Consider the following 21,435-nt stretch of genomic DNA (forward strand, 5'->3'; position numbering starts at 1 on the left):
TTTAGTCCCGAGGAAGCTCTGGTCCATGCACCGGATAATATCACCGAACAAAACTCATAGAGCTAGTTAAAAATTTCAGCAACTACACAGATACGAAGCTTCGATGGTGGAAATTCCAGGGCACCAAAGCACCCCGTGCAAGTAAAATTTGTGGGATCTTTGCCAGCGACTACTTTTTGAGGGTTGAGGCTATAAACATCGTTCCACTCGTTCATTTGGGTTCTCTTGCCCCCTGGTTACATTCATAGCCATATTGATGAGATCAAGAGCAAACTTTGCACTATGATACAATATAACTATGTGACATGTACTCTTCGCATCTCAGTTCGCCTCTTTAATACTCCCATAAGGAATCCATATCCATGGTGGTTGTGGACTCTGGGACTATAGGCACCATGGATGGTATCTCGGCGTCATTGGTTTGGTCAATGCTCATCCCAGCATCATTCTGTGACACCATCAACGAAGGCACGCCCTGCAGTGCAGCCATGAAGCCGCTGGCATCTACGGTTCCTATGTTCGTCTGGTGGTAGAAGGGCATCTGCGGTGCAACGGCCATTGAGTTCCCAAGCGAAGCATTGTTCATCTGAAGCATGGTGACACCCATGCCTGCAATACCAGGAGGAATCACATGCGGTAGCGATGAAGAGCTTACATCGGTGGTGGAGTAGTTAATCCCCGCTGGGTCCATGGTGAAGTCTGGTAGCACGGGAAATTCCAGTGGCAGGGGCATGTGGACGCTACTCTGATCAATCCTAATATCGTCCATGGCATTGTTGTACGGTGGCGATGCTGGTTCCTTCTTTATCCCTGTGATCTTGTGGAACACACGACAGACCACCCACTTATCCTACACAAATTCCGTACGTAAACCAATGATGAAATCGGGTTAGGGTAAGCCAAATAAGTAGTATTGATGCATGTATGCTAGTGCTACTACCACCTTAAAAGCAGAAGAAGATTTCATGGTGACGGTGGGGATTGAGTTGGCTGCAGGGTAGGGGAGCCTATCGTCGCCTTCGAGCCTATACTCATGCATGATCCAGCTAGTCTTTTTGCCCCTAGGAGCCCTACCTGTGTAGAAGACAAGCGTCTTCTTCATACCAATGAGCACTGGTAGCACTACCCCTGTTGTGGCTCCGTAGATTTCCTTATCCTTGCCTGTGGCCTTCCAGTAACCGCCCTTCGTGGCCCGATTCATCCTTATCCCCTTTCGGTACTTACGATCCTTCTGGTAGAAGAAGTACCACTCCTTCTCTCCCATATTCGCCTTACCTACACCATGCAATTTGAGTACTCAATATACAACTCACAAGCTTGTGTCCATAGGCCAAATAAGAAGTGCAGGTGTGAGTAAACATACCAGGGAGTTCCCATGGCTCTGCGCCGTTAAGATCGACCTCTCCGATGGCAGCGCAGGTGAAACTCCTTTGCTGCACTTTAGGTGTGAGGTAGAAGGTGATGATCTCCTCATCACTAGGGTTGAAACGGAACCCTGGAGGCAAATCGAGACCGCCGCCGCCATGCATCCTTTGCGGCTGCGGCTGCGGCTGCTGGTGCTGATCTCCCATGGTCCTCTCTCTTCATAAATGATCATAATCACCAACAAGTTAGGCTAAGGACTATACTAAGCAAAAATAAATATATAGAGTATTAAAAAAGAGTAGTGAGCCATACATGTCTAGACACTTCTTGATCTGCCAGTCTTCTCAATCTCTCTGAGTGAGCCTCAAGATGGATGCAGGCCAAGTTATTGCGGTACAATTAGTCGGATACCGCAACGGCTTAAATAGGCAGGATACTTGTGTGAGCAAGCCACATCTAGCACAAACCTCGCGCCCGCTCCCTGCTTTTCTGGTGATGTCCGTTTCTACTGGCCATTGGAGTTTTGTTCTTTCCATCTGCGCGTCGCTTGTCCTCGCGTACCACACAGTCACTTTTGCACCGCGCTGTGGTTGCTGGTGACAAGTACCCCGGCATGCATCTCGAAGCTCTCTGGCAGCATGACTATTGTGATCGTCCTCGGTTTTTCTGCCTCGGTTTGCGATTCCAGTGGTATATGTGCTGCCTATGTATACTGCCTCCAACCATTGATTTGCATGAATGTAGAGCTGTACTGCATGGCCAATGGTCGGCCACTTGTCAAAATATGCGCGTGTTTCAACATGTGTTCTGGGGCTGCAAGGCTTTTGTGATGCAAAAGTTGATAGGCTGGCGTAAGTTTCATGTTGACCTTACAGGGGTTGGTGGTATCCATCTGGAATAAGGCAGTTACGATTTATAATGATGCTGTAAGCAATCATTCTAGAGTGTCGTGTTCTTCGCTCGATCAATATTAGATATAAAGAAAATGTGCGAAGTGTTCTAGTCCGATGTGGTTTACTGTATATATGTGTTGTTGGTTGTTGTGAATATAAATAATTGTTGTATCTATCTGTTAGACGATTTTTAACATGTATTTATCGTCACACAGAATCAAACATGTACTGCAGTTAAACTAGGTAAACATATATGCAAACATGCTCAAAATTTACCTATACGCCAGTTCTAGAAACCGTGGGCGGCTTGAGTTGCCTATCACTAGTGAGCGAGTAAGGGATAATGGTTTGTCTATCACTTAGCGAGGCAGGGACAATCTGACAACTACCCCTTGATTTGGGCATTTATATATGGAATACTTTTATTTTCTACTTTACTTTTAACAATTAATTTAACAAAGGTGCACGCTAAATCCATCGATTCACGTTCTGCGTGCATACACATCACTAGTTTCCACGTCGATGTGCTTTCTAGGCCGATAGTTTGTATATTTTCTTTTTTGGAGAGAATAGGCCGATAGTTTTGTGCGCAGATTAAGAACCGGAATAGGCCTGCACCATTCAGCCCGGAAACCATAAGAGGCACCCAGCCCAATTTTATGCAGAAACCGTGATTTTGCCCACGCCCCCTCGCCGAAATTTTTGAACGAAGCAAATCCCGTTCCCCAAATTCGAACCCGTCTCCGGCGAGCCCATCCCTTCGCCGCCGCCGCAGGCGCGATGAGAGCGGGGATGGAGTGATCCGTCTCGTCCCTGTGCGCCTCCCTCTCGTTGGTGCTCGACCACGCTGACTCCTCCCGCGAGCTCGCCGATGCCGCCGTCTCCCGCAACAGCGCAGCCCCATCCACCTTGGTAACCACCATGCGCACCTCCTTCCTATACCCATATCCGCGGATCCAACGCTCCTACTCACGGCGCCGGGTTTCGGATGCTTGTCTAGCCACTCTTTCCTCTGAAGGTGTACAGGGAAATATTTTGGTTGTCTCAGCTGGTTAATCACATTTCGCTATTTACTAGCAAAATGCCCGTACGTTGCTACGATAAAATACTTACTACGTTATTTTACTTTGAATCTCACAAAGTTTATTTTATCTTTTCCATTATATATTTCATGTATCTCTATATGTTCTTCATATTTCCTTCCTATCCATGTACTCCTTATATCCTTAATATTTTTTTTATTTTGACAACAGACTTCCTATATAGAGATATCCTTAATTATAACCATCCGCCATAGAACGCATCCTGAAATGATAAGAAATAGGGTTGAATATGGCGCGCACACGCAAGTAGACATAATTGCAGAACATGAATCATAAATAAAATTAAATAAAAAACAGATGGAAAGGTATATTGGGCTGCCATATGCTGGCCCATCGAGCTCACTGTCCATTTAATCCTGGCTAGCCTATCTCGCGAGCCACGACTAATTCACCCCATTGTGTTTCTTTCCTCCTTGCTTCTCTATTCCCAGGTAACCCGGCACCGTCGCTCACAAATCTCCAATAGTCTTCAACCAACATCTCGCACCAGGGTCTAGAAAAACTGAATGCCTAGGAAAACCGAATGCCTACCGTGGCGTCTTCGCTCTAGTGCTCTCAATTTCATTGGAGTTGGCGTAAGGCCATGTTTGGTTTGATGTGGCTTATGGATTGGGACTTAAATTAAGTTCCAATAAATACCTAAAATGCCAAATATGATGGTTTATTGGGACTTATGGTCTACAAGCCTATAAGTCACAAAAATATTGCTTATATGAGCTTTTATCATGGGGTACCTCTCATTTAATGAGACCCAATGCCCACCCTTAGGGAAATAGAGGTAAAACTGACTTTACACTTACACTATCATATTTAATGATTTAAATCCTAGAACCAAACATGGTGAGAGTTATTTTTAATCCCTAGGTTAGGGATTTATTTTTAATCCCTAGAAAATCAAACAGGGTCTAGTTGTTGCGCCTCCCTAAGCAGCTTGGTCCTCTTCTTCTAGGTACATCTCATTCGTGATTGAATTGAGTAGTCCTGATTGCTGATTTTGGAAGCAATAAAAGAGAAGAGCACAATTGGATTCTATTCGTGGGTGCTGCTCAGCTCGCTCATTCGATTACGTCTATAGATGAAGACAAGCGGATGAAAAAGGAAAGTCGAGCGGCCCTTTGCTAAGACCAAGCGCCACACGCCCACACCTAGCCACATAGGAAAAGAAGAGCGACGGTGTAGGGAACGCTGGTGACGTAGAGGAGCTGGAGGTAGCCTGGTAGGCGATGCCAGCACCAACGACACCAAAACGAAGAGCACAACGTAGTCAGCAGGCTCACCTACGGACTTGGTAATCAGGGTGTCGGATGATGATGGATGATGGAGGCTGAATCAGACTCGGACTGGTAAAGACAGGGTGGAACTTGGTCCAACATGCGGCGGCAAGTAGGAGCACCAGCACGACAGCTGCGGCCACGCCAGCGCCGAGCTCTATGGTGGTCTTATTGGAGGAGGAGAAAGCAGACAAGGCGGTGCCGTTCTTGGTTGGCAACGTTGAGAGGAAGGAGAAGGAGATCACTGTGTGATTGACGGCGTACGCTTTCCCGATCGCCGCTGAGAAGCCGGTAGCAACATGCTCCGGCAGCAATCTTGGCAAATCCACGGTCGCTGCGGTGGTGTAAGAGTCGGGCAACGTCTAGCCTCCTTGTCCTGTTGTCGTAGACGACAGTCGCGGACATCATGCCGGCGTCGACGAGGCTACCGTCAGGCAAGACCTTGTAGTCGCCGCGGTTCACATTGATGCCGATGTGCCGGCAGCTAGGGTCCCACGGGTCCTGGTGGGTGTCGAACTCCACGGCAACAACCTCGCGTCGCCGGACGCGTTGAACCTTCCCGTAGTTGTCCTTCTAGTTCTCGTCAAAGGAACCCAAGCAGCTGTTGTGCGGGCAGCGTGACATGGGCCCACATATTGACATCTAACAACGGACCAAAAGTCAAAGTACCGTAGAAACAGTCCGCTGTTTAGAAATAGGTGAAGATTAGTATCTCTTGTTGGATGCTATTTTTTGGCTTGAACAATGATAATTTGTTGGAATTTTGCTGTCACGAATTATGGTGAAAAGCTGGAGGAGCTTAAAAAGAATCCTGAAAGGTAATTGAAAGAATTGCATTCATATATCTAGTATCTAAAGCTATTTGCTTTCAGGTTCCCTACTATTCTTCGTTTACTTCTAATGTTTCTTTACTTGTTTTAATCTTATCTTAAAAATGACCTAAATTGTTTACTTAATGCCCTAGAGTGTCCAGTGCTGATGAAGGCAAAATGATCATCAAGGAAGGTGAACTTATAGATCCCCAAAGTAAAAGAAATGATCGACGTTGTCAGCATAAATGTTTTGGATGTTTTAAAGACGGTTCAAATCTTACTCATTCTGTTTTTTTGGCAGTTGACTCCATGAAGGTAATTCCTTGAAAGAAATGATAAGGGCATCAAGGGAGGAGTATGAGCAAGTTCCTCCTTACATGAAGTGGCTAGCATCATGGGAGGTTTGAATTTCTTTAACTACTTAACGTTTGCAATTCTGCCCATAATCCTTTATGCATGCTGGATACCAATGGTCAAAAAAAATTACAGCACATAATTCTTGAAAATTAGTGTAGACTACTGTAGTCTCTAAGAAAATTAGTTGAAGACAAATGCTCTGCAACATTTTTGGTTCCTATTTCTTCAAGTTGCTGCTTTTCTTTTTCCAGCATCACGTTCTTGATCATAAAATGGACCTAGGGTTTTGTATATCATGAGCCATAATACTCCAGACTCTTAGTGATCATCTAGCTCAAAGCAATTTACTGCATGATAGCAATGTCATCCTAGACTCATAGTCATCTGTCCAAGCAATTTACTGTGTTGCTTTTTTGCACCTTTTAATTGCATCAGGAATTGCAAGAGGGAATATTCGGTAGTGACAAAGCCCAGGGAAGCATTTCGTTGAATCAAGATATGTTGAAGCAACAGGGTTGGGTATGTGCAGTTACTTTTCTTAGCCTGTAGATTTGTAGACATCAAATGTCTTAGAACTGAACAAAATCTTTTTGTCAGATTGCTGTTCTATTTTTTGTCTCGAACAAGATTGTTGTTCCATTAACAAATGCTCTTGAAGAAGTTCTGCTGTTGTAGCTAACATTTTTGTGGTGTTTCCAATCTGCGTTTGTTCCTCGGAGGGCTTAAAGGAAGAGTCTGCCCGCTGATGCTGCTTCGGCTGAATCAATTTGACTAGGAGGCAGTTGATGGATCTACCTTTTACACCCTAGGCAAGAACAACTCGTAGTCGATTTTTGGAACTCTGGGAGAAACATTACTCCCAGGCAAATTGTCCGGAGATCTGACAGAAGCATGGTACATCGATCTGAATAGTAGATAGCCTGATACTACTATACAAGTGTTGTGATGCATTAAATCTGGTTCAAGCCTTGCATGTTGGCAATGCATACTCCAACTCAGTTGAAAAGGTGAATTTGACTGCACGAGCAGAAGCACTTTGGTCGTGTTATGTCTACTCTCTTTCCACATGCTTGTGTGACAAACAACAGATGTGGCGGACAAATAACAGGTGAATTCGCCGATACGATGAGAAGCTAGGCATCCAGCGGCCTTGCGGATCGAGCTAGCTTTTATTCCCGCGCTTCCAAACTCACAACATTGCCTCGAGTAGCATAGCAATAACGGCATTCCGTCTGGTCAAATGATGAAGACAAGGTTCTAACTCAAGGCAGACAATACCATAGTTTATTCACGCTTTCAAAAACAATTGTCGACAAGACAGTGAGTCATCACTTGCCAGCACAGTTCAGCCGGTGCGACAGTGACTTTCACTTGCATCGAGAGTTCAATCTTGCTAGTGATGCGCGTAGCAGAGAACATACGTATTGCAACATTCATCCATACGTGAAGACTAGAGGGTCGAATGTACCAGATCTCGTAACTGACTAAGGAAAGGCGGCTGAGGTACTCATCAACGGCAGTGTAGACGAAGTCGGGGTAAGGCTGGGTGGTCTCCAAGCCGACCGCCGGGTCGATGTTGAAGTTGGCCTGGGTCCCGTTTAGATGCTTCCAAATTCCAAATTTTTATACTCTCTCTCCATCACATCAATTTTGGGACACATGCATGGAGCAGTAAATGTATGTAAAAAAATAACTAATTGCACAGTTTAATTGTACATCACGAGACGAATCTTTTAAGCCTAGTTAGTCCATAATTAGATAAAATTTGTCAAATACAAACGAAAGTGCTACAGTAGCAAAAAGTTCCAACTTATAAAAACTTGCGATCTAAACAAGGCCCTGGTCGCCCCCTGTCGAAGATGGAGGGCGTGAGGGACAGCGGTATGTTCAGAGGGAAAGCAGCCTCTGCACGAACAGGCATCCATCATAAGTTCCTAACAAGGCTCTAGGCTGATGTGTACTAGTGCGCTAGTGGCGCGCGTAAAGTTTTCCTTTGATTCTATTTGGCAATGTATTTTAATTTATGTTTATATAAATTCAGGTAGAGCGAAGGGAATAGATTTGCTGGTTCACGGTCTGAACCTGCGTACCTGCAGTCTAGCTTTCACTATCAACCGTTTGGTGGCCAATTAGCTATGGGAGGCTGCGAGCCAGTGATATTTTTTCTCAACTGTGAAGTAGCATGAATTTTAAGATATTAGACGTTAATATCTGAAGAAGGCACCTTAAGGAAATATGATTTTTATTCTATGATGCTACAAATCGTAAAAGGGAAAGAAACACTGTAACATAACGCTGCAGAGCAAAAGGATAGAAGAAATGGAAAAATGAAAGGAACATCTAATCTAGGCCTGATGAATTCAGTTTCAAGGCTGAGCTCATGTAGTTTAGAAGAGCTATGACCCCTCGTTTCGTAAATCTACATCTAATGAATTTAGTTGCAAGCTGAAGTAAAAGAATAGAATGCACAGTAGATAACGCCGAGCATGACAGCCAGCGTGTGAACGATGTGAAGTGGAGCAGGATTTCGCGGCTGTCGCTCGGCCATCAACATGAAGCGGAGACGCTGCTGCACGCTAGCGTTGCTGGTAGCAAAGGCGCACAGGCTGCCAGGCGCATGCCAGGTAGTGGGTGACGAACCGCGCGCGAACGCCGGCGACCAGCGGCCCGGGGGGGCCTTGCGGACGCCAGCCGGAGCACATCTGGGCCGCAGCCGTCGGACAGCGTGTGGGCGCGCGCCGCGCATCAAGGCCGCAGCCGCATATCGGAGCCACGGTCGCCGGCCGCCGAGGCCGCACCTGCAGTGGCCCCGTTTCGCGCGCCGCGCATCCGAGCCGCAGCCACGCATCAGAAGCATTTTTAAATATAATTTAGGTAGAATCAAAGGAAGTATATGCAACAAAAAAATGTAGAGGGAAGTATCCTTTACAACTTCTCTGTTTATAGATTTCTTTACAACTTTTCTGTTTATAGATTTCAAAGTTCAGTGCTTTACAACTTTCTGTTTATAGATTTCAAAGTTCAGTAATAAAATTTGGAGGTAATTGGATTCAAGAGTGACAGGTTTGAGCAGCAACTGAAACTCTGAATTTCAGTTTAACTTACGTGTTCATGGCTGATTTTGAACCAGTTAGAGCACGACTCAAACAAAGTGCATCTAATAAAGTTGTAGAAGGAAGTGTCCTCTACAACTTTTCTGTTGAACAATTTTGAAGTTGACATTTGGAATTGGGAGATTAATGAGCTGCAAGTTGCTGGTTCATAGGGCAATCAAGGTCATTCAGAAAATTCAGAGAACAGGGCAGCTTGTCCTTATACTTGCCGCCGCCGTGCCGCTTAAGGTCCTGTTTGGTTCCGATTATTTTAAATTTTGAAGGCTCGATTTTAGAAAATAAAAAAATTGGATGACTCCCAGAATCGAGAATCAAGACTCCCAGCTGATTATGGATTCTCGATTCTCGATTCTGGAAGTCATCCGACTTTTAGATTTTCTAAAATCAAACCTTCAAAGTCCAAAATAATCGAAACCAAACATGGCCTAACTCCGTCGGCAAAATTCAAAGCTTCCACCCTCGGCTCGAGCCAGGGACAAAAACAGGCCCTCAAGCATGAGGTGGAGCTCACAGAGGTCGGTTTGATTCAAATATAAAAGCCGCTAAGGGTCGTCGTCCTCATCCTCTGGCTGTTTTTCCCTCCCATAGCCGAGCCTCACTTCGCCGGAGAAATTCGACTCCGGTGAAGCACCTCCGTCCAATTCCTTGCGCCATAAGCTCCCTTGGGTACCCACGGATCCGTTTGAGCCATCCATGAGCCGAAACCACCCCCGCAGCTGTCAACCCGCTGTCATCTTCCTCCTCTCGCCAGTCTGTTCCTCCTCGACCCGAGTTCCCTTCTGCTGCCAAATTCGTCGCTGTCAAGCCGTCCCCCATCGATTCCTCACACCCACAGCACATTCAGCAACCCAGCAACCCATCTGAGCAGTTCCAAGCCCAATTCTTCAACCACAGCAACCTGTCCACGGTCATCTTCCACGTCGGGCGCCACCGTGTCTGTTTTTGGTAGGTCGCCGGCGAGCTAGGCCCTGCAAAGTACGCCTCGTGACGCGTGCAGAGGAGTACAACCCGTGCGGCGCACGTGTCTGGACAGCCGCAGTGGTGCCTGTGGCCGCATCCGATCAAATTTGGACACGAACTGCGGGTATGCTTTTCAGACCTGCCGATGTGCCCAACTCATCTGCAAAATTACTCAACTGCGTCGGTACTTTGCATATACAGAAACGTACAGCAGTAAATTAAAGAACTTACCTGTCGATCGGTCCAAAGCGAACCCATCGTGGGGCTATCCTCATACCACATCCCATACATCTCAGGTGGATAAGGCTCCTCGCTGATTAAGGGCGTGCTATGGCGAATCGCTCGTACGACCATAGCTGCAGCAGAAGTGGACAGCCTGTGATGACGGCGGTCCTCTCCGTCTTGAAACAGGCCTGGCAAAGGCCTCGGTACGTAACAGCAAGCACTGCCGATCCCCAGCTCCACCCAGGTACCCGGCCCGGCTCCGCATCCTTAATCGCGCGCGCGTACTGGATGAGAACCTTGTCCACATAATTGCCACTAGAGTTGCAGAAAAGCGTCCAGCCGAACAACCATAACAGATATACCTCTAGGCAGCACGACACCTCGTACTGCCCAGCCAGAGGGTGGAGATCCTGAGCCTGAAATATATTTCTTCAATGCTTAGAGGTAGTCACAAATGATTCAATTAGATTAATTAAAAATAATTGTACGTACCCTATATTGTATTACCCAACCCTTGGCGGGGCCGGGCGCGTCAGGTACGTCCACAAAATGTGGTGGGTTCACTGGAGCAAACCGCTCCTGAAGCTCTGCCCTCCAGGTAGGTGGCACGGCAACCGGGCCAACAGCTTGACCTGCAATGGGAAGCCCGAGCAGGTACGACACGTCCTGCAACATGGGGGCCATCTCTCCGCACGGCAAGTGGAACGTGTGCGTCTCCGGATGCCACCTGTCCGCCAACGCCACAAGTAGAGAGCGGTCCACCTGCATCCGCTTCTTGGCGCCACCGTCTTGGCCGTCGCCGGCCTGAAGCATACGTGCGAGTGGCAGCAAACCAACCGCACGTAACCTGTATATTTTGCATTGTGGTTACAACTGTCGTACAAGCTATACATTCATTCCGTAAAAAAAATACAAAGTATCACCTGTCAAGCCAGCGGTCGTCCAGGTGCAACAACTCCTTTGCTACACGAGAGCGCAACTCGTGAAGCTGCTGCCCCTCCACCGCTGCCAGGTACGACCTGTGCCGTTCGTCGGTATTCGCGTCAAGGAGATCCGGTGTCTGCGCCATATCTGCATGAAAAATATAACTACATATTCCTACAAACAATTAAAAATACTAAAAACTATTCAAAATATAAGTACCCTAAAAAATATTTCTAAAAACTATTGAAAATACTAAAAACTATTCAAAATATAACTACCCTAAGAAATATTCCTAAAAACTATTGAAATACTACAAACTATTCAAAATATAACTACCCTAAGAAATATATCTAAAAACTATTAAAAATACTAAAACTATTCAAATTATAACTACCCTAAGAAATATTTCTAACAACTATTGAAAATACTAAAACTCCTCAAATTATAACTACCCTAAGAAATATTGCTAAAAACTATTGAAAATACTAAAAACTATTTAAAATATAACTACCCTAAGAAATATATCTAAAAACTATTGAAAATACTAAAAACTATTTAAAATAGAACTACCCTAACAAATATTTCTAAAATCTATTGAAAATACTGAAAACTATTCAAAATATAACTAACCTAAGAAATATATCTAAAACTATTGAAATTACTAAAAACTATTCAAAATATAACTACCTTAAGAAATATATCTAAAAACTATTTAAAATAGAACTAACCTAACAAATATTTCTAAAATCTATTGAAAATACTGGAAAAACTATTCAAAATATAACTACCCTAACAAATATTCCTAAAAAGAATTGGTAATTATACGACTAGAACGAGAATATACCTCCAAACCGACGTGTGAACAGGGCTTCGCCGCTTCTTCTCCTCTCTTCCTCTCCTCCCTTTCCTTTTTTCTGGATTTTTGCTGAATAATATGAGAATTTGGGGGTGGGTGGGGGCTTAAATAGTGGAGGGGACGTCCCGCCCGTTGGGAGGGCGGGATGCCCCTCCGGGTAACCTCCCGCCCGTTCGGAGGGCGGGATGCCGCTTCAAGGGGCTCTTCGCGAATAAAAAAAATTTTATTTGCGAAGAGGCCCTCGGGAGGGGCCTAGGAAATATTTTTCGACCTCCCACCCGTTGGATGGGCAGGAGGTCTCTGGCCCCACGCCTCCCGCCCGTTGATCGGGCGGGAGGCACCCATTTTTCAAATATTTCCAAACTGGCACCCCTTTTCCTAATTTAAATTTTTTAAACCCCTTTTTTAAAAAAATTCGGCAGGCGGGCACCGTAAATCACAAAATTGATGGTCTAGATTTTTGTGACGACGTGGATGGCCTGACCGGCCGCCGCTCTTCGGGGCTTTCATATTTTGTAAAAATAGCAGAAGGCAGGCAGGCAGCAGGTGTACAGATGAGATGCGTGAATCAAAATTCAAATGACATGCGCAGTCAGCACCTTTGATCCACTTCAGAATTTCCTCCTCTGGAAGGTGAACCTTCTGCAAGGTCCTGCCTGCCTTCTTCTCCCACATTGAAATGAGCTCGTTGTGGGACACCACGCTCGCGGCCGGCCTCACGTACAGTATCTTGTTCAGGGTCCTCTCATCACCAACCGCCCTCCGTGTATCGTCGGCGATATCATCGTCCACCACGAACACAGCTGCATCAGGAAGTGTGCATCAACAATCCAGGCAGCAAGGACATAGCTGCTTCATTGTATTGGAAAACAGGATATATTAACCCATACCTTAGTGGTTCTTAGTTACCTTTGGAATTGCCATCTCCTACGATGGTGAGCTTGCTGGCCGGAGGGCCAGCACTGATGGCCGTGGCATCACCGATGCTTGGAGGGTAGGTCTCTGAAGCTGTTGCAGCTGACGTAGGTGCGGTATCCCCTCCGCCTCAATCAACCGCAGGAGGTAGGTTGGCTTTTACAGCGTAAGTGACGCCGCTGGATCGGTGTGGAGCCGGTCCCCATCAGAGCCGAACTCAGATGGTACAAACCTCTGTACAACACAGTCAGCGATTTGCAGAGATCAATAGAATACAAATAAAGGAAGAAGCTCCATTAGAAGTTTATAACTGACTTTGACATTGCCTGCCTCCTTGATTGCAGCAATAATCCTTGTTTGCTCGGCAATCTGACAGGGCCCCACTAGCGAGATGACAGCATCTGCACACTTGATGGCCTTTACCAGGCTCTCGTGGTCAAACAGATCTCACTAGCATAAACATGGGTATGAGTTGTATGACTCTCAAAATGAACATGATGTCAAAACATCCTAGTTGATACATAATGACTTGGGCAACTCTGAATTCCCTAATAATGCATAGGATGCATCTGGTTTATTAGAATCCATTCATTCCATTGACGGAGCTCTTCCGATTATATGTCCATTTCCCAGTTGGCAATTGGAAAAGTACTGAAATTGATATATTGTGTGCACACCACATCGGAGCTTAGATTATTCAGAGTAGTTAAGATTTTTTTTAAAAAAAGAACAAGTACTTGACAGTTCAGTCCGAGAAGATGAAGTCACTAACTTTCAGCAAACAAGAGCACAAAGCATATCTAATACTAACCCACTGGAGATGATGATGAATTGATGATTATTGGTACCTTGATGAGAGAAGCACCGGAATTAACCCAACCCAACTCTTTGACCTTAACTTGGTCAGATGGTGCAAATTCCCTGATGAGGACAGCGGTTGGGTGACCGAGGCAGAGACTTGCAGCAACGATATGCTTGCCAATGTGGCACGTGCCACCAATGATGAGGACCCTGCTCTTCTCCATTTCCTTGTCCTCCGTTGTTACCATATTACACCTCTGAGTTCTGAGTGCTTGACCAAATTATGTATGCTGTAGTGCAGGAGCTCTTTGGCTGTGGTCTCAGGTTAGGAGAGGACATGAAGTTGTGCTGTCACATGATGGAGCTAACCATTTTCATACTCCAAAAGAATCCTTCAGAAAGAAATGATTTATAAGTTTCAACAACCCCACCTAACATTTAACTGATCATTAATATCGCAACAGGTATTCAATGACATGCCAATGATTCTTATTCATCCCTGATTTTCATCTGCAAAAAAACTTAAGTATGCTGAATCACGGTGATTATCTCAAAACAATAGTAAAAGTATAGAGTATACCCTGTCAAGTAAGAAAAGAAAAATACAAATAGAAAACTCCTAACTATCTGCAAAAGGAGTCTGTTCAGTCAAACTCTGTACATTGTAATTTCCTGTTAAAACAATAACAGTGAGCAATGACTGCCTATGTTCAATAAGGAAGAAAGCCCAGTATAAAAAAAAACAAAAGGAAGAAAGCTATGCCTCAATCTGGATAGTATTATATAAGGCCACAATAGTTTCTGCCGATGACGGAAATGGCAAAGAGGAGGCTGCACAGACATTCCATTTTGACACAAATAAGATCTAACAAAAGCAGAATAGCGAATGTGAAATCGTCAATGGAAGTTTCAGCAATGAGAAGCCAAAAGTAGATTTGGAAACACTAAAATATCCATGATCCAATACAATTAAGAACATAAGCAACAATCCTGGTATACACTACTGCAAATAGAACAAGCAAACACCATTACAAAGATAAGCAAAGCCTAAAGTTGACTAACATTTGAAATTATTTTATTTATTTTATAACCTAAACATCTGTTCATCATGGAAAAATCAATCGTTTGAAAGACACAAGAACTGTCAGCATGACTGCTGCCAAGGAAAACACACACAAGAAAACTGCATGTTCTGTATGGTGTGAATGAAACTATGACACAGATCTGACAAGCCTCTAGGGACGGAGCACCTCAGATGCAACCATATATAGCCATGGGAAGAATGGATCATAGTTTGCCAAAGGATCATACTAAAACTCTCGGAATTATATTCATAATATAAAATGGACAATCGAAAAGAGAGCATATTTAGTTCGAACAAAGCAACATAATTCTTCCAGCTTCAAATCTGAAATTAGCAGTCAATAAAAACCTACAGAACTGTCTCAGTGTGCACATTATCATAAAATGTTAGATTTCATCCCGAATTCCCGTATCCTGTTTTCTTAAGATACCAATTCTCATAACACATTGTAACACTAAATTGAGATTGTTTCAAGTAACATTAAAAATGGTAATATCATTTCTAGAATTGCATGGCCATGGCTTATGAATCAGATGTTACATAACAAAACTGTGGAGCCTAGCATAGTTGCCAAAAGAGCCCAACCTCACTAATCAAATGGAGGCCTAAAATACAACAGCAAGAACAACCTCACCAGGTACCAAATTCCTGCACATCTCCAATCAGTAAGGATTCTCATAACTAATATCAGGATTACTTCCATTGCTTCTTCTTTGTATGCTCTACTTGCTCCAGCATGTGGTCGTCATTGTCAACTCTCCCCCTCTTCTTTTTCCTTTTCTTCTCACTGTCCAGATCACCATCACGGGCCATTTTCTCCTCCTGCTTCACATCCTTGGAGCTAATTTCCTCTTCATGCTTCTTTTTCTTCCTTTTCTTCTCCCCACCAGCAACATTTTGTTCTAACCCACCGTCGTTGACAATTTTTCCGCCCACTTCATTCACATCCCTCGCTTCCTCTTCTAGTTTTACACGACCCTTCTCCTTTTTCTTCTTGCTCTTCTTCTCACTCAATAATTCTTCGTCCACTGGCTCCTGCTTCACATGGGCGATGATTTCCTTAATTAAAATTTTCTCCTTCCTCTTCTCCCTGCCAATTTCCGGTGAAGAGGGAATGTGCGATTCAACGCCAGCAACAGCTCTGACCTGCCAGCGATCCTCTTTATTCTTCTTCTTCTTGCTCTTCTTCTCGCCAATGGCAGCGTCTAGCTCCATCTCCTCAGCGGAATCGCGGTGGGAACCACCAGCTAGAACAGCCGTGTCCCCTTTCCTCTCCCGGTCTTGGTGCTTTCTCTCCCCCTCATAGTCGTAGGCCTCGAGATTGGCGGCACCCTGCTGCTGATTAGCGCGGAGCCCGCGGCGGAAGAGCCCGTGCTCCCTGGTGGCTTCGGCGGCGGTGCGGAGGTAAGTGGCGCAGTCGGCGGAGGGGAGGTTCGAGGCGGCGGAGTCGTAGAAGTGGTGGAGGATGCGGATGGCCTTGGGGAGGGAGCAGGGCTTGGAGGAGACGACGGCGCCTGTGATCGCCCTCATCGCCCCCCGCCGCCGGCTAGAGAGTTGAGCTGCGATTTGGGGGTGGAGTTGGGGTTAGGGTTTTTGGAGGGAGAGGACGAGATGAGAGAGAGACTTTTCTCTTCCAGACTGGCAACTGGGCTAAAAAGTGTGCCGGGCCAACCAAGTAGTTAGCCATACAGCGGGCCCAACTCTTAACACTTGCATTATGCCCAAAATCCTTCCAGAAACATGCTGCAAATTAATTTGACCGCGCTCATGAGGATTCACATCATGGTTCAACATAGCGGGACAAGGGGTTTAGCGACTGCACTTCAAAATAGCTAATAGCAGGCTAAATAAGGTTATAGCAGACTATAGCGGCTAAATTGTATATAAGTTTAAATAGCTATACATTACCTCAAATAGCTATTGTAACATCCCATGTTTGTGGCTAGAGTGTTTAGATAGCAAAAATTGTGAATTTCAAAAACTTTTTGCTAATTACCTCGGTTTGAAATTGTTGTTGGCATTTTACTTGCTTGGATTTTAAATTTGCTGATTCAAATGGGTGGGATTTGAATTTGAATGGGCCATTCAAATTCAAATCCAAACACTACTCCCTTAAAACACCCGTGGGCCGACACCCGACACGTGCACAGCCCACCGGCCCCACGAGCACGCGGCCTAGTCCAGCCTCCCTCCTCTTTTCCCTTTCTTCCCCCACAGGCCGCAGCCCGGCCCACCGACGGCCGCACCCGCGCCGCGACGCTTGACCTTCCACTCGGGGCAGCTGATGAGCGGGACCCACCCGTTAGCTTTCCCTTCTTCCTCCGCTCACTCCCTCTCCCGGCTCACTCTGCCCGCGTCGCCACTCGCCCCGCCTCGCGACAGAAGGCCGTAACCGCCGCTCCTCTTTCCCCAGCGCCTCTGCTCCCGCTCGCATCACTGGCCGATCCCGCGCGCACCACCCGCTCCACAACAGAGCCGCGCAACTGCCAGTGCCGATCCCGCGCGCACCACCCGCTCCGCAATAGAGCCACACAACTGCCCGTGCGCCCTCTCCCCCCCCCTCCCGCGCCCCGGCCGCCCGTGCCGCAAACCCTAATCCCGCGCCACAGCCGCCGGATGCGCGCCGCGTGGCCGTGGCACGGACGCCGGGCATCGCCGCCTTCGGTGTCCGGGCCCGCGCAGCAAACCCTAGGGCCGCCCCCTTAAGAACCCCGAGGCCGCTTCCCCAAAACCCAGCCGCCTCTGTTTTTCCCCTTCCCGCTGTCGCCGCACCAGCAGAGGAGGAGAAGAAGGGAGTGGAGGAGAAGAGGAGCGCGAGGAGGAGGCCGTCGCCGCACCGGAGCTCCCCCAAGCCTGCGCCCCGTACGACAACACCAACGAAGCTGCGCGTCCTGCACAGCTCCGACCCGCCTGCACCGGCCCTCCACCGGTTCGGGTCTCCCGCCTGCGAGCCCTCGATGAGCACCGCCGCCGCCCTCTCCTTTCCTTCCCCCCTGCTGCCGGCTCCGTCGATGAGCCCTCTGTAGCCAGCCTTAGGACTCCCTCTCTCCATCCGGCCGCTGTGCCACCTCTTTTGCACGAGCCCTGTTGCGCCGCCCGTCTTCCCCGCAGCTGCCGTCACCTCGACGCTGCCGCGTCGTGCCGTGGGCCCGGGATGCCGGTGCCCCTCGCATGGCACGGCCACGCCGTGGCCCTGGGAAGCCAGGATACGCGCTCGTGCGTGCGCACCCGTGCCGCGAGCCGAGTCGTGCCACGCCATGCCCCTGCCACGGCCTCGCCGTGCGCGACAACCCCGCACCGCAGCCGCTACATCGCGTTCGAGTCGCGGCCAACCCTTCGGGACTTTTCCCCGAGCACCTTGCGTGCGCCTATGCGCACACACACACATGCCCGCATCCCCGCATGCCGCACTGGATCCAGGTGCTACCGCACCGAATCCCACCGAGGCTGACACATGGGACCGCCCAGTCAGTGAGAAGGGGAGGAGAAGGAAGGAAGGCTGCCCAGCCCAGACACGGCCCAAGAAGCGATGCGGCCCGAAGACAAGCCAGCCAAGACGAACTCGAAGCCCACGTCGGCTTGTTAGGTGAGCCGGCTTACGAGCCAGCCAGCCCGAGGACCGAGCTGGCCTGCTGAGCCACAAGCCGAGCTGACCACGGAACCTAAGCCGAGCCTAGTTGGGCCTCGAGCCGGCCCAACCCCTTTTGGGCCCAAGACCAGACCCAATCCCTTTTCCTTTTTCTTTTCCTTTCCCGGCCTGACAGCGGGGCCCCACCTATCAGCCTCGAGGTGAGGCTGACCAGTGGGACCCGTTGACCCTTGACCATTGACCATTGATCGGTCAACGTTGACCGGTCAACACAGACGTCAGCAGGGCCCACTGCTGGCGTCAGCAGGCCTTGACCCCACTGGTGATTTCATGCTGATGTCAGCATGCCACGTGGCATGCTCTTGTGCTGCCACGTGTCACTGCTGACTGATTTTCTTTTCCAAAAACCTTTTATTAATTTCAGAAATATGTTTATCCTTAGAAAATTTATAATAAATCGACCGGACCTCCGAAAATTATGAAACCAGTTCTGTCGGTGTTTTACCGGCTGCGCACCGAAGGGTATACCCAAGGTGGTAAGTTTAGGTGAGGAGACACCGAGATCAGGAACTCGAAGGTGCAAGGAACACAAGATTTAGACAGGTTCGGGCCGCGAGGTGCGTAATACCCTACATCCTGTATGGTGATTTGTATTCCCTTAGGTGTAGAATGAGATGTTTTGAGGGGTCCCTGCCCCCCTTATATATCCAGGAGGTCAGACTTACATGGATCTAGTCAATACTAGCTAAGGAATCATACTAGAATATATCTCGAATAGATTCCTTCTGCATCGACTAGTTTTATCTCCTACTCAAACGAGTAGAAAACAACTTAAATAAGAGATAAGGCGGGCTTTATCTCTTAATCCTGTTTAAACTACGTTATGAACACAGCCCCGTAGCCCCGGGTCTGATAAGCCCCCGAGCTCTTCGTAGCCGAGTACTACAGGCTTATCGAGTACTTTCGAAGTAGTATTCGGCTTCCTGCAAAGCTCCGCCTTGAAGTTCTTCTTAGAGTACTTACTTGGCTGCATCGAAGCTATGAGCTGCTCATGCCCCGAATTACTTCTTTGGTATGGTGTGCGATTAAAAAATCGCACTCCATATGGAGTAGCTCCCGAGCCTTAGGTTGAATCGGAGAATCAGGCCGAGGGTCGCATTACTCTTGTATCTTCCTTACTTACTTTTCAAATAAATTTGAAAAAAATAAGTAGTCGATGCCACGTATCCCGCAGTCCCCGAGCCTTGAATTCAAATCTCTCAGGTTTGTACATAAGGATCCAAAAGTCGTGGCATTGGTGTTACTCTGAAATTCCGAGAAAAACTCTTCGTCTTCTGCATAGTTAAACTGAGCCTCCCTTTGGTTTATTTAACTGCATGGTGACTTAAAATTTCTTCTGCACTCTCAGTCTTCATATGAGTAGTCTTCGAGTAGTTTTGCGGCATCCAGCCCCCGAGCTTACGAGCTAGGAGAGCCGAAAGAGCCATGTCGAGTAGTGTGCATCGCCCAGCCCCCGAGCCTAGGAACTAACGAAACTGTAATAGCACGCCGTGCTGCCTGAAGAGTTGTTACCGAAGCTTGATCTGAAAAAAGACAATTCATACATTATGTAGCATAATGCAAAGGTACCGAGTAGTACTCAGTAATAATATGAAGACACAAAAATTTATTCGGTGTAAAAATTGTTGTGTCGAGCTGTTTTTTTGGCCATTTAGATCTCCCAAGTAGTATGCCTGTTACGTTTAAACACCTAGCCCTGTTTTAGCCATTGCTCATAGCGTGTATGAGATCTTTGTCTCGTGTACGCGTAAAGGCATTAGGCATGACAGAAGAACCGAGTTTTCATGGATTAAGGCATGTGCTAACCGAGTAGATTAGCGACCGTTGGGAGGAGACAGTGAGCAGAAAGTAGTCGTCATGCGGCAAAGAGGATGCGCAGTGCGCAAAAGTAGTCGACAAAGTGTAGCTCTGGAGGGTTTCATGCCCTTCGAGAGATGTACACGGATAAGTAGTCGGCGAAGTGTAGCTCTGGAGGGTTTCAATGCTCGTTGAGAGATGTACACAGATAGGTTGGCGATCATGGAGTAGCCCCCGAGGGTTTCATGCCCATCGAGAGGCGTACCCAAAAAGGTAGCCGATCATGGTGTAGCCCCCGAGGGTTTCATGCCTGTCGAGAGGTGTATCCAAAAAGGTAACCGATCTTGTGTGTCGAAAAAGGTATAAGTCACTTAGTTTGATTCGTGGACGAATATCAACTAAACCGTGGAGCTCGTTGATGGAGCTGCGACGATTTGTTGATGAAGCTCGGCTAGGTGAAGTCGATTCCAACTAGTTTTCAAGTCGAGATGAGTAGTTGATGTAGCCGTCGGCGGGCCGCCGATCGTCCTCGCGAAGTCAAAGTAGTCAAACTCATTGCTGCTGCACGCGGATATTGCGACACAAGCCAAAGTTGAACCAGATCGTCGAGGTCGGCGGTCGCGGTGCATCGACGTTGCAGCGCGAGGTGAAGTCGAGTTGAGTAGTTGAGGTCGACGACAGTGCGTTTAATGAGGCAAACCAGTTGGCACTCGCTCCTAACCAGCTCCAGTTGCGGTGGAATTCCATCGCAGAGTCACGACGCGGCGCTAGGTCAGTTTGCTATGCACCTTCCTCGCTGCCACCAACAGTCTCGTGCCATCCTTATCTATGAGAGCTCTGCCAGCAAGCTCCGCACGGATGAGAATACCATGCATAGATCACGTTAGCAAAAATAGATTAGTATAATAATCCTTGCTAGTCACAGCCACGGATTGTATCCAATATAGGAAAAATAGAAAAGGAATCTTCCCTGTTCGATACGTGTAGTATGTGTCCGGTGATCCATCTGCCATCTGCTGTTGCTAAGTCACCAGTTGTGCCTCCTCCTTTGGTGCACGTGGGGTCAAGTACCCATCCTCATTAGGCGGCGCATAGATCGCATTAAAACCGGCGACGGTGAAGTAGATCGCGAGCAAGAACACATGCAGGGAAATCGTCATCGAGCTCACTTGGTGATCGTCGATGACCCCCTATCTGGCGTGCCAGCTGTCGGTGTTTTACCGGCTGCCCACCGAAGGTATACCCAAGGTGGTAAGTTTAGGTGAGGGGACGCCGAGATCAGGAACTCGAAAGTGCAAGGAATATAAGAT

The 21,435-nt window shown here is 47.3% G+C and overlaps 2 protein-coding genes, 1 long non-coding RNA gene and 1 pseudogene across 3 annotated transcripts; 1 reads left to right on the forward strand and 3 right to left on the reverse strand.

Moving 5' to 3' along the window:
• Positions 1 to 334: 334 nt before the first annotated feature.
• On the reverse strand, positions 335 to 1,571 carry LOC112892771 (NAC domain-containing protein 87-like). Its single transcript, XM_025959887.1, has 3 exons — positions 1,364 to 1,571; positions 944 to 1,275; positions 335 to 850 (listed from the first exon to the last, which is right to left on the reverse strand). Exons 1-3 carry the CDS (start codon positions 1,569 to 1,571, stop codon positions 335 to 337), a joined length of 1,056 nt encoding a protein of 351 aa, XP_025815672.1.
• A 3,843-nt stretch (positions 1,572 to 5,414) lies between these two features.
• On the forward strand, positions 5,415 to 5,800 carry LOC112892979. The gene is made up of 3 exons (XR_003228730.1): positions 5,415 to 5,450; positions 5,597 to 5,658; positions 5,746 to 5,800. It is a non-coding gene; the product is annotated as an uncharacterized LOC112892979 (long non-coding RNA).
• A 539-nt stretch (positions 5,801 to 6,339) lies between these two features.
• LOC112892772 lies at positions 6,340 to 13,922 on the reverse strand (annotated as a pseudogene).
• A 1,432-nt stretch (positions 13,923 to 15,354) lies between these two features.
• LOC112894753 (histone-lysine N-methyltransferase, H3 lysine-79 specific-like) lies at positions 15,355 to 16,215 on the reverse strand. The gene has a single exon (XM_025962555.1). The coding sequence runs from the start codon at positions 16,207 to 16,209 to the stop codon at positions 15,373 to 15,375; it is 837 nt and encodes a 278-aa protein (XP_025818340.1). The 5' UTR covers positions 16,210 to 16,215; the 3' UTR covers positions 15,355 to 15,372.
• Between the last annotated feature and the right edge of the window lie 5,220 nt (positions 16,216 to 21,435).

This window comes from Panicum hallii, chromosome 5 (assembly GCF_002211085.1).
Source record: "Panicum hallii strain FIL2 chromosome 5, PHallii_v3.1, whole genome shotgun sequence".
NCBI lineage: Eukaryota > Viridiplantae > Streptophyta > Magnoliopsida > Poales > Poaceae > Panicum > Panicum hallii.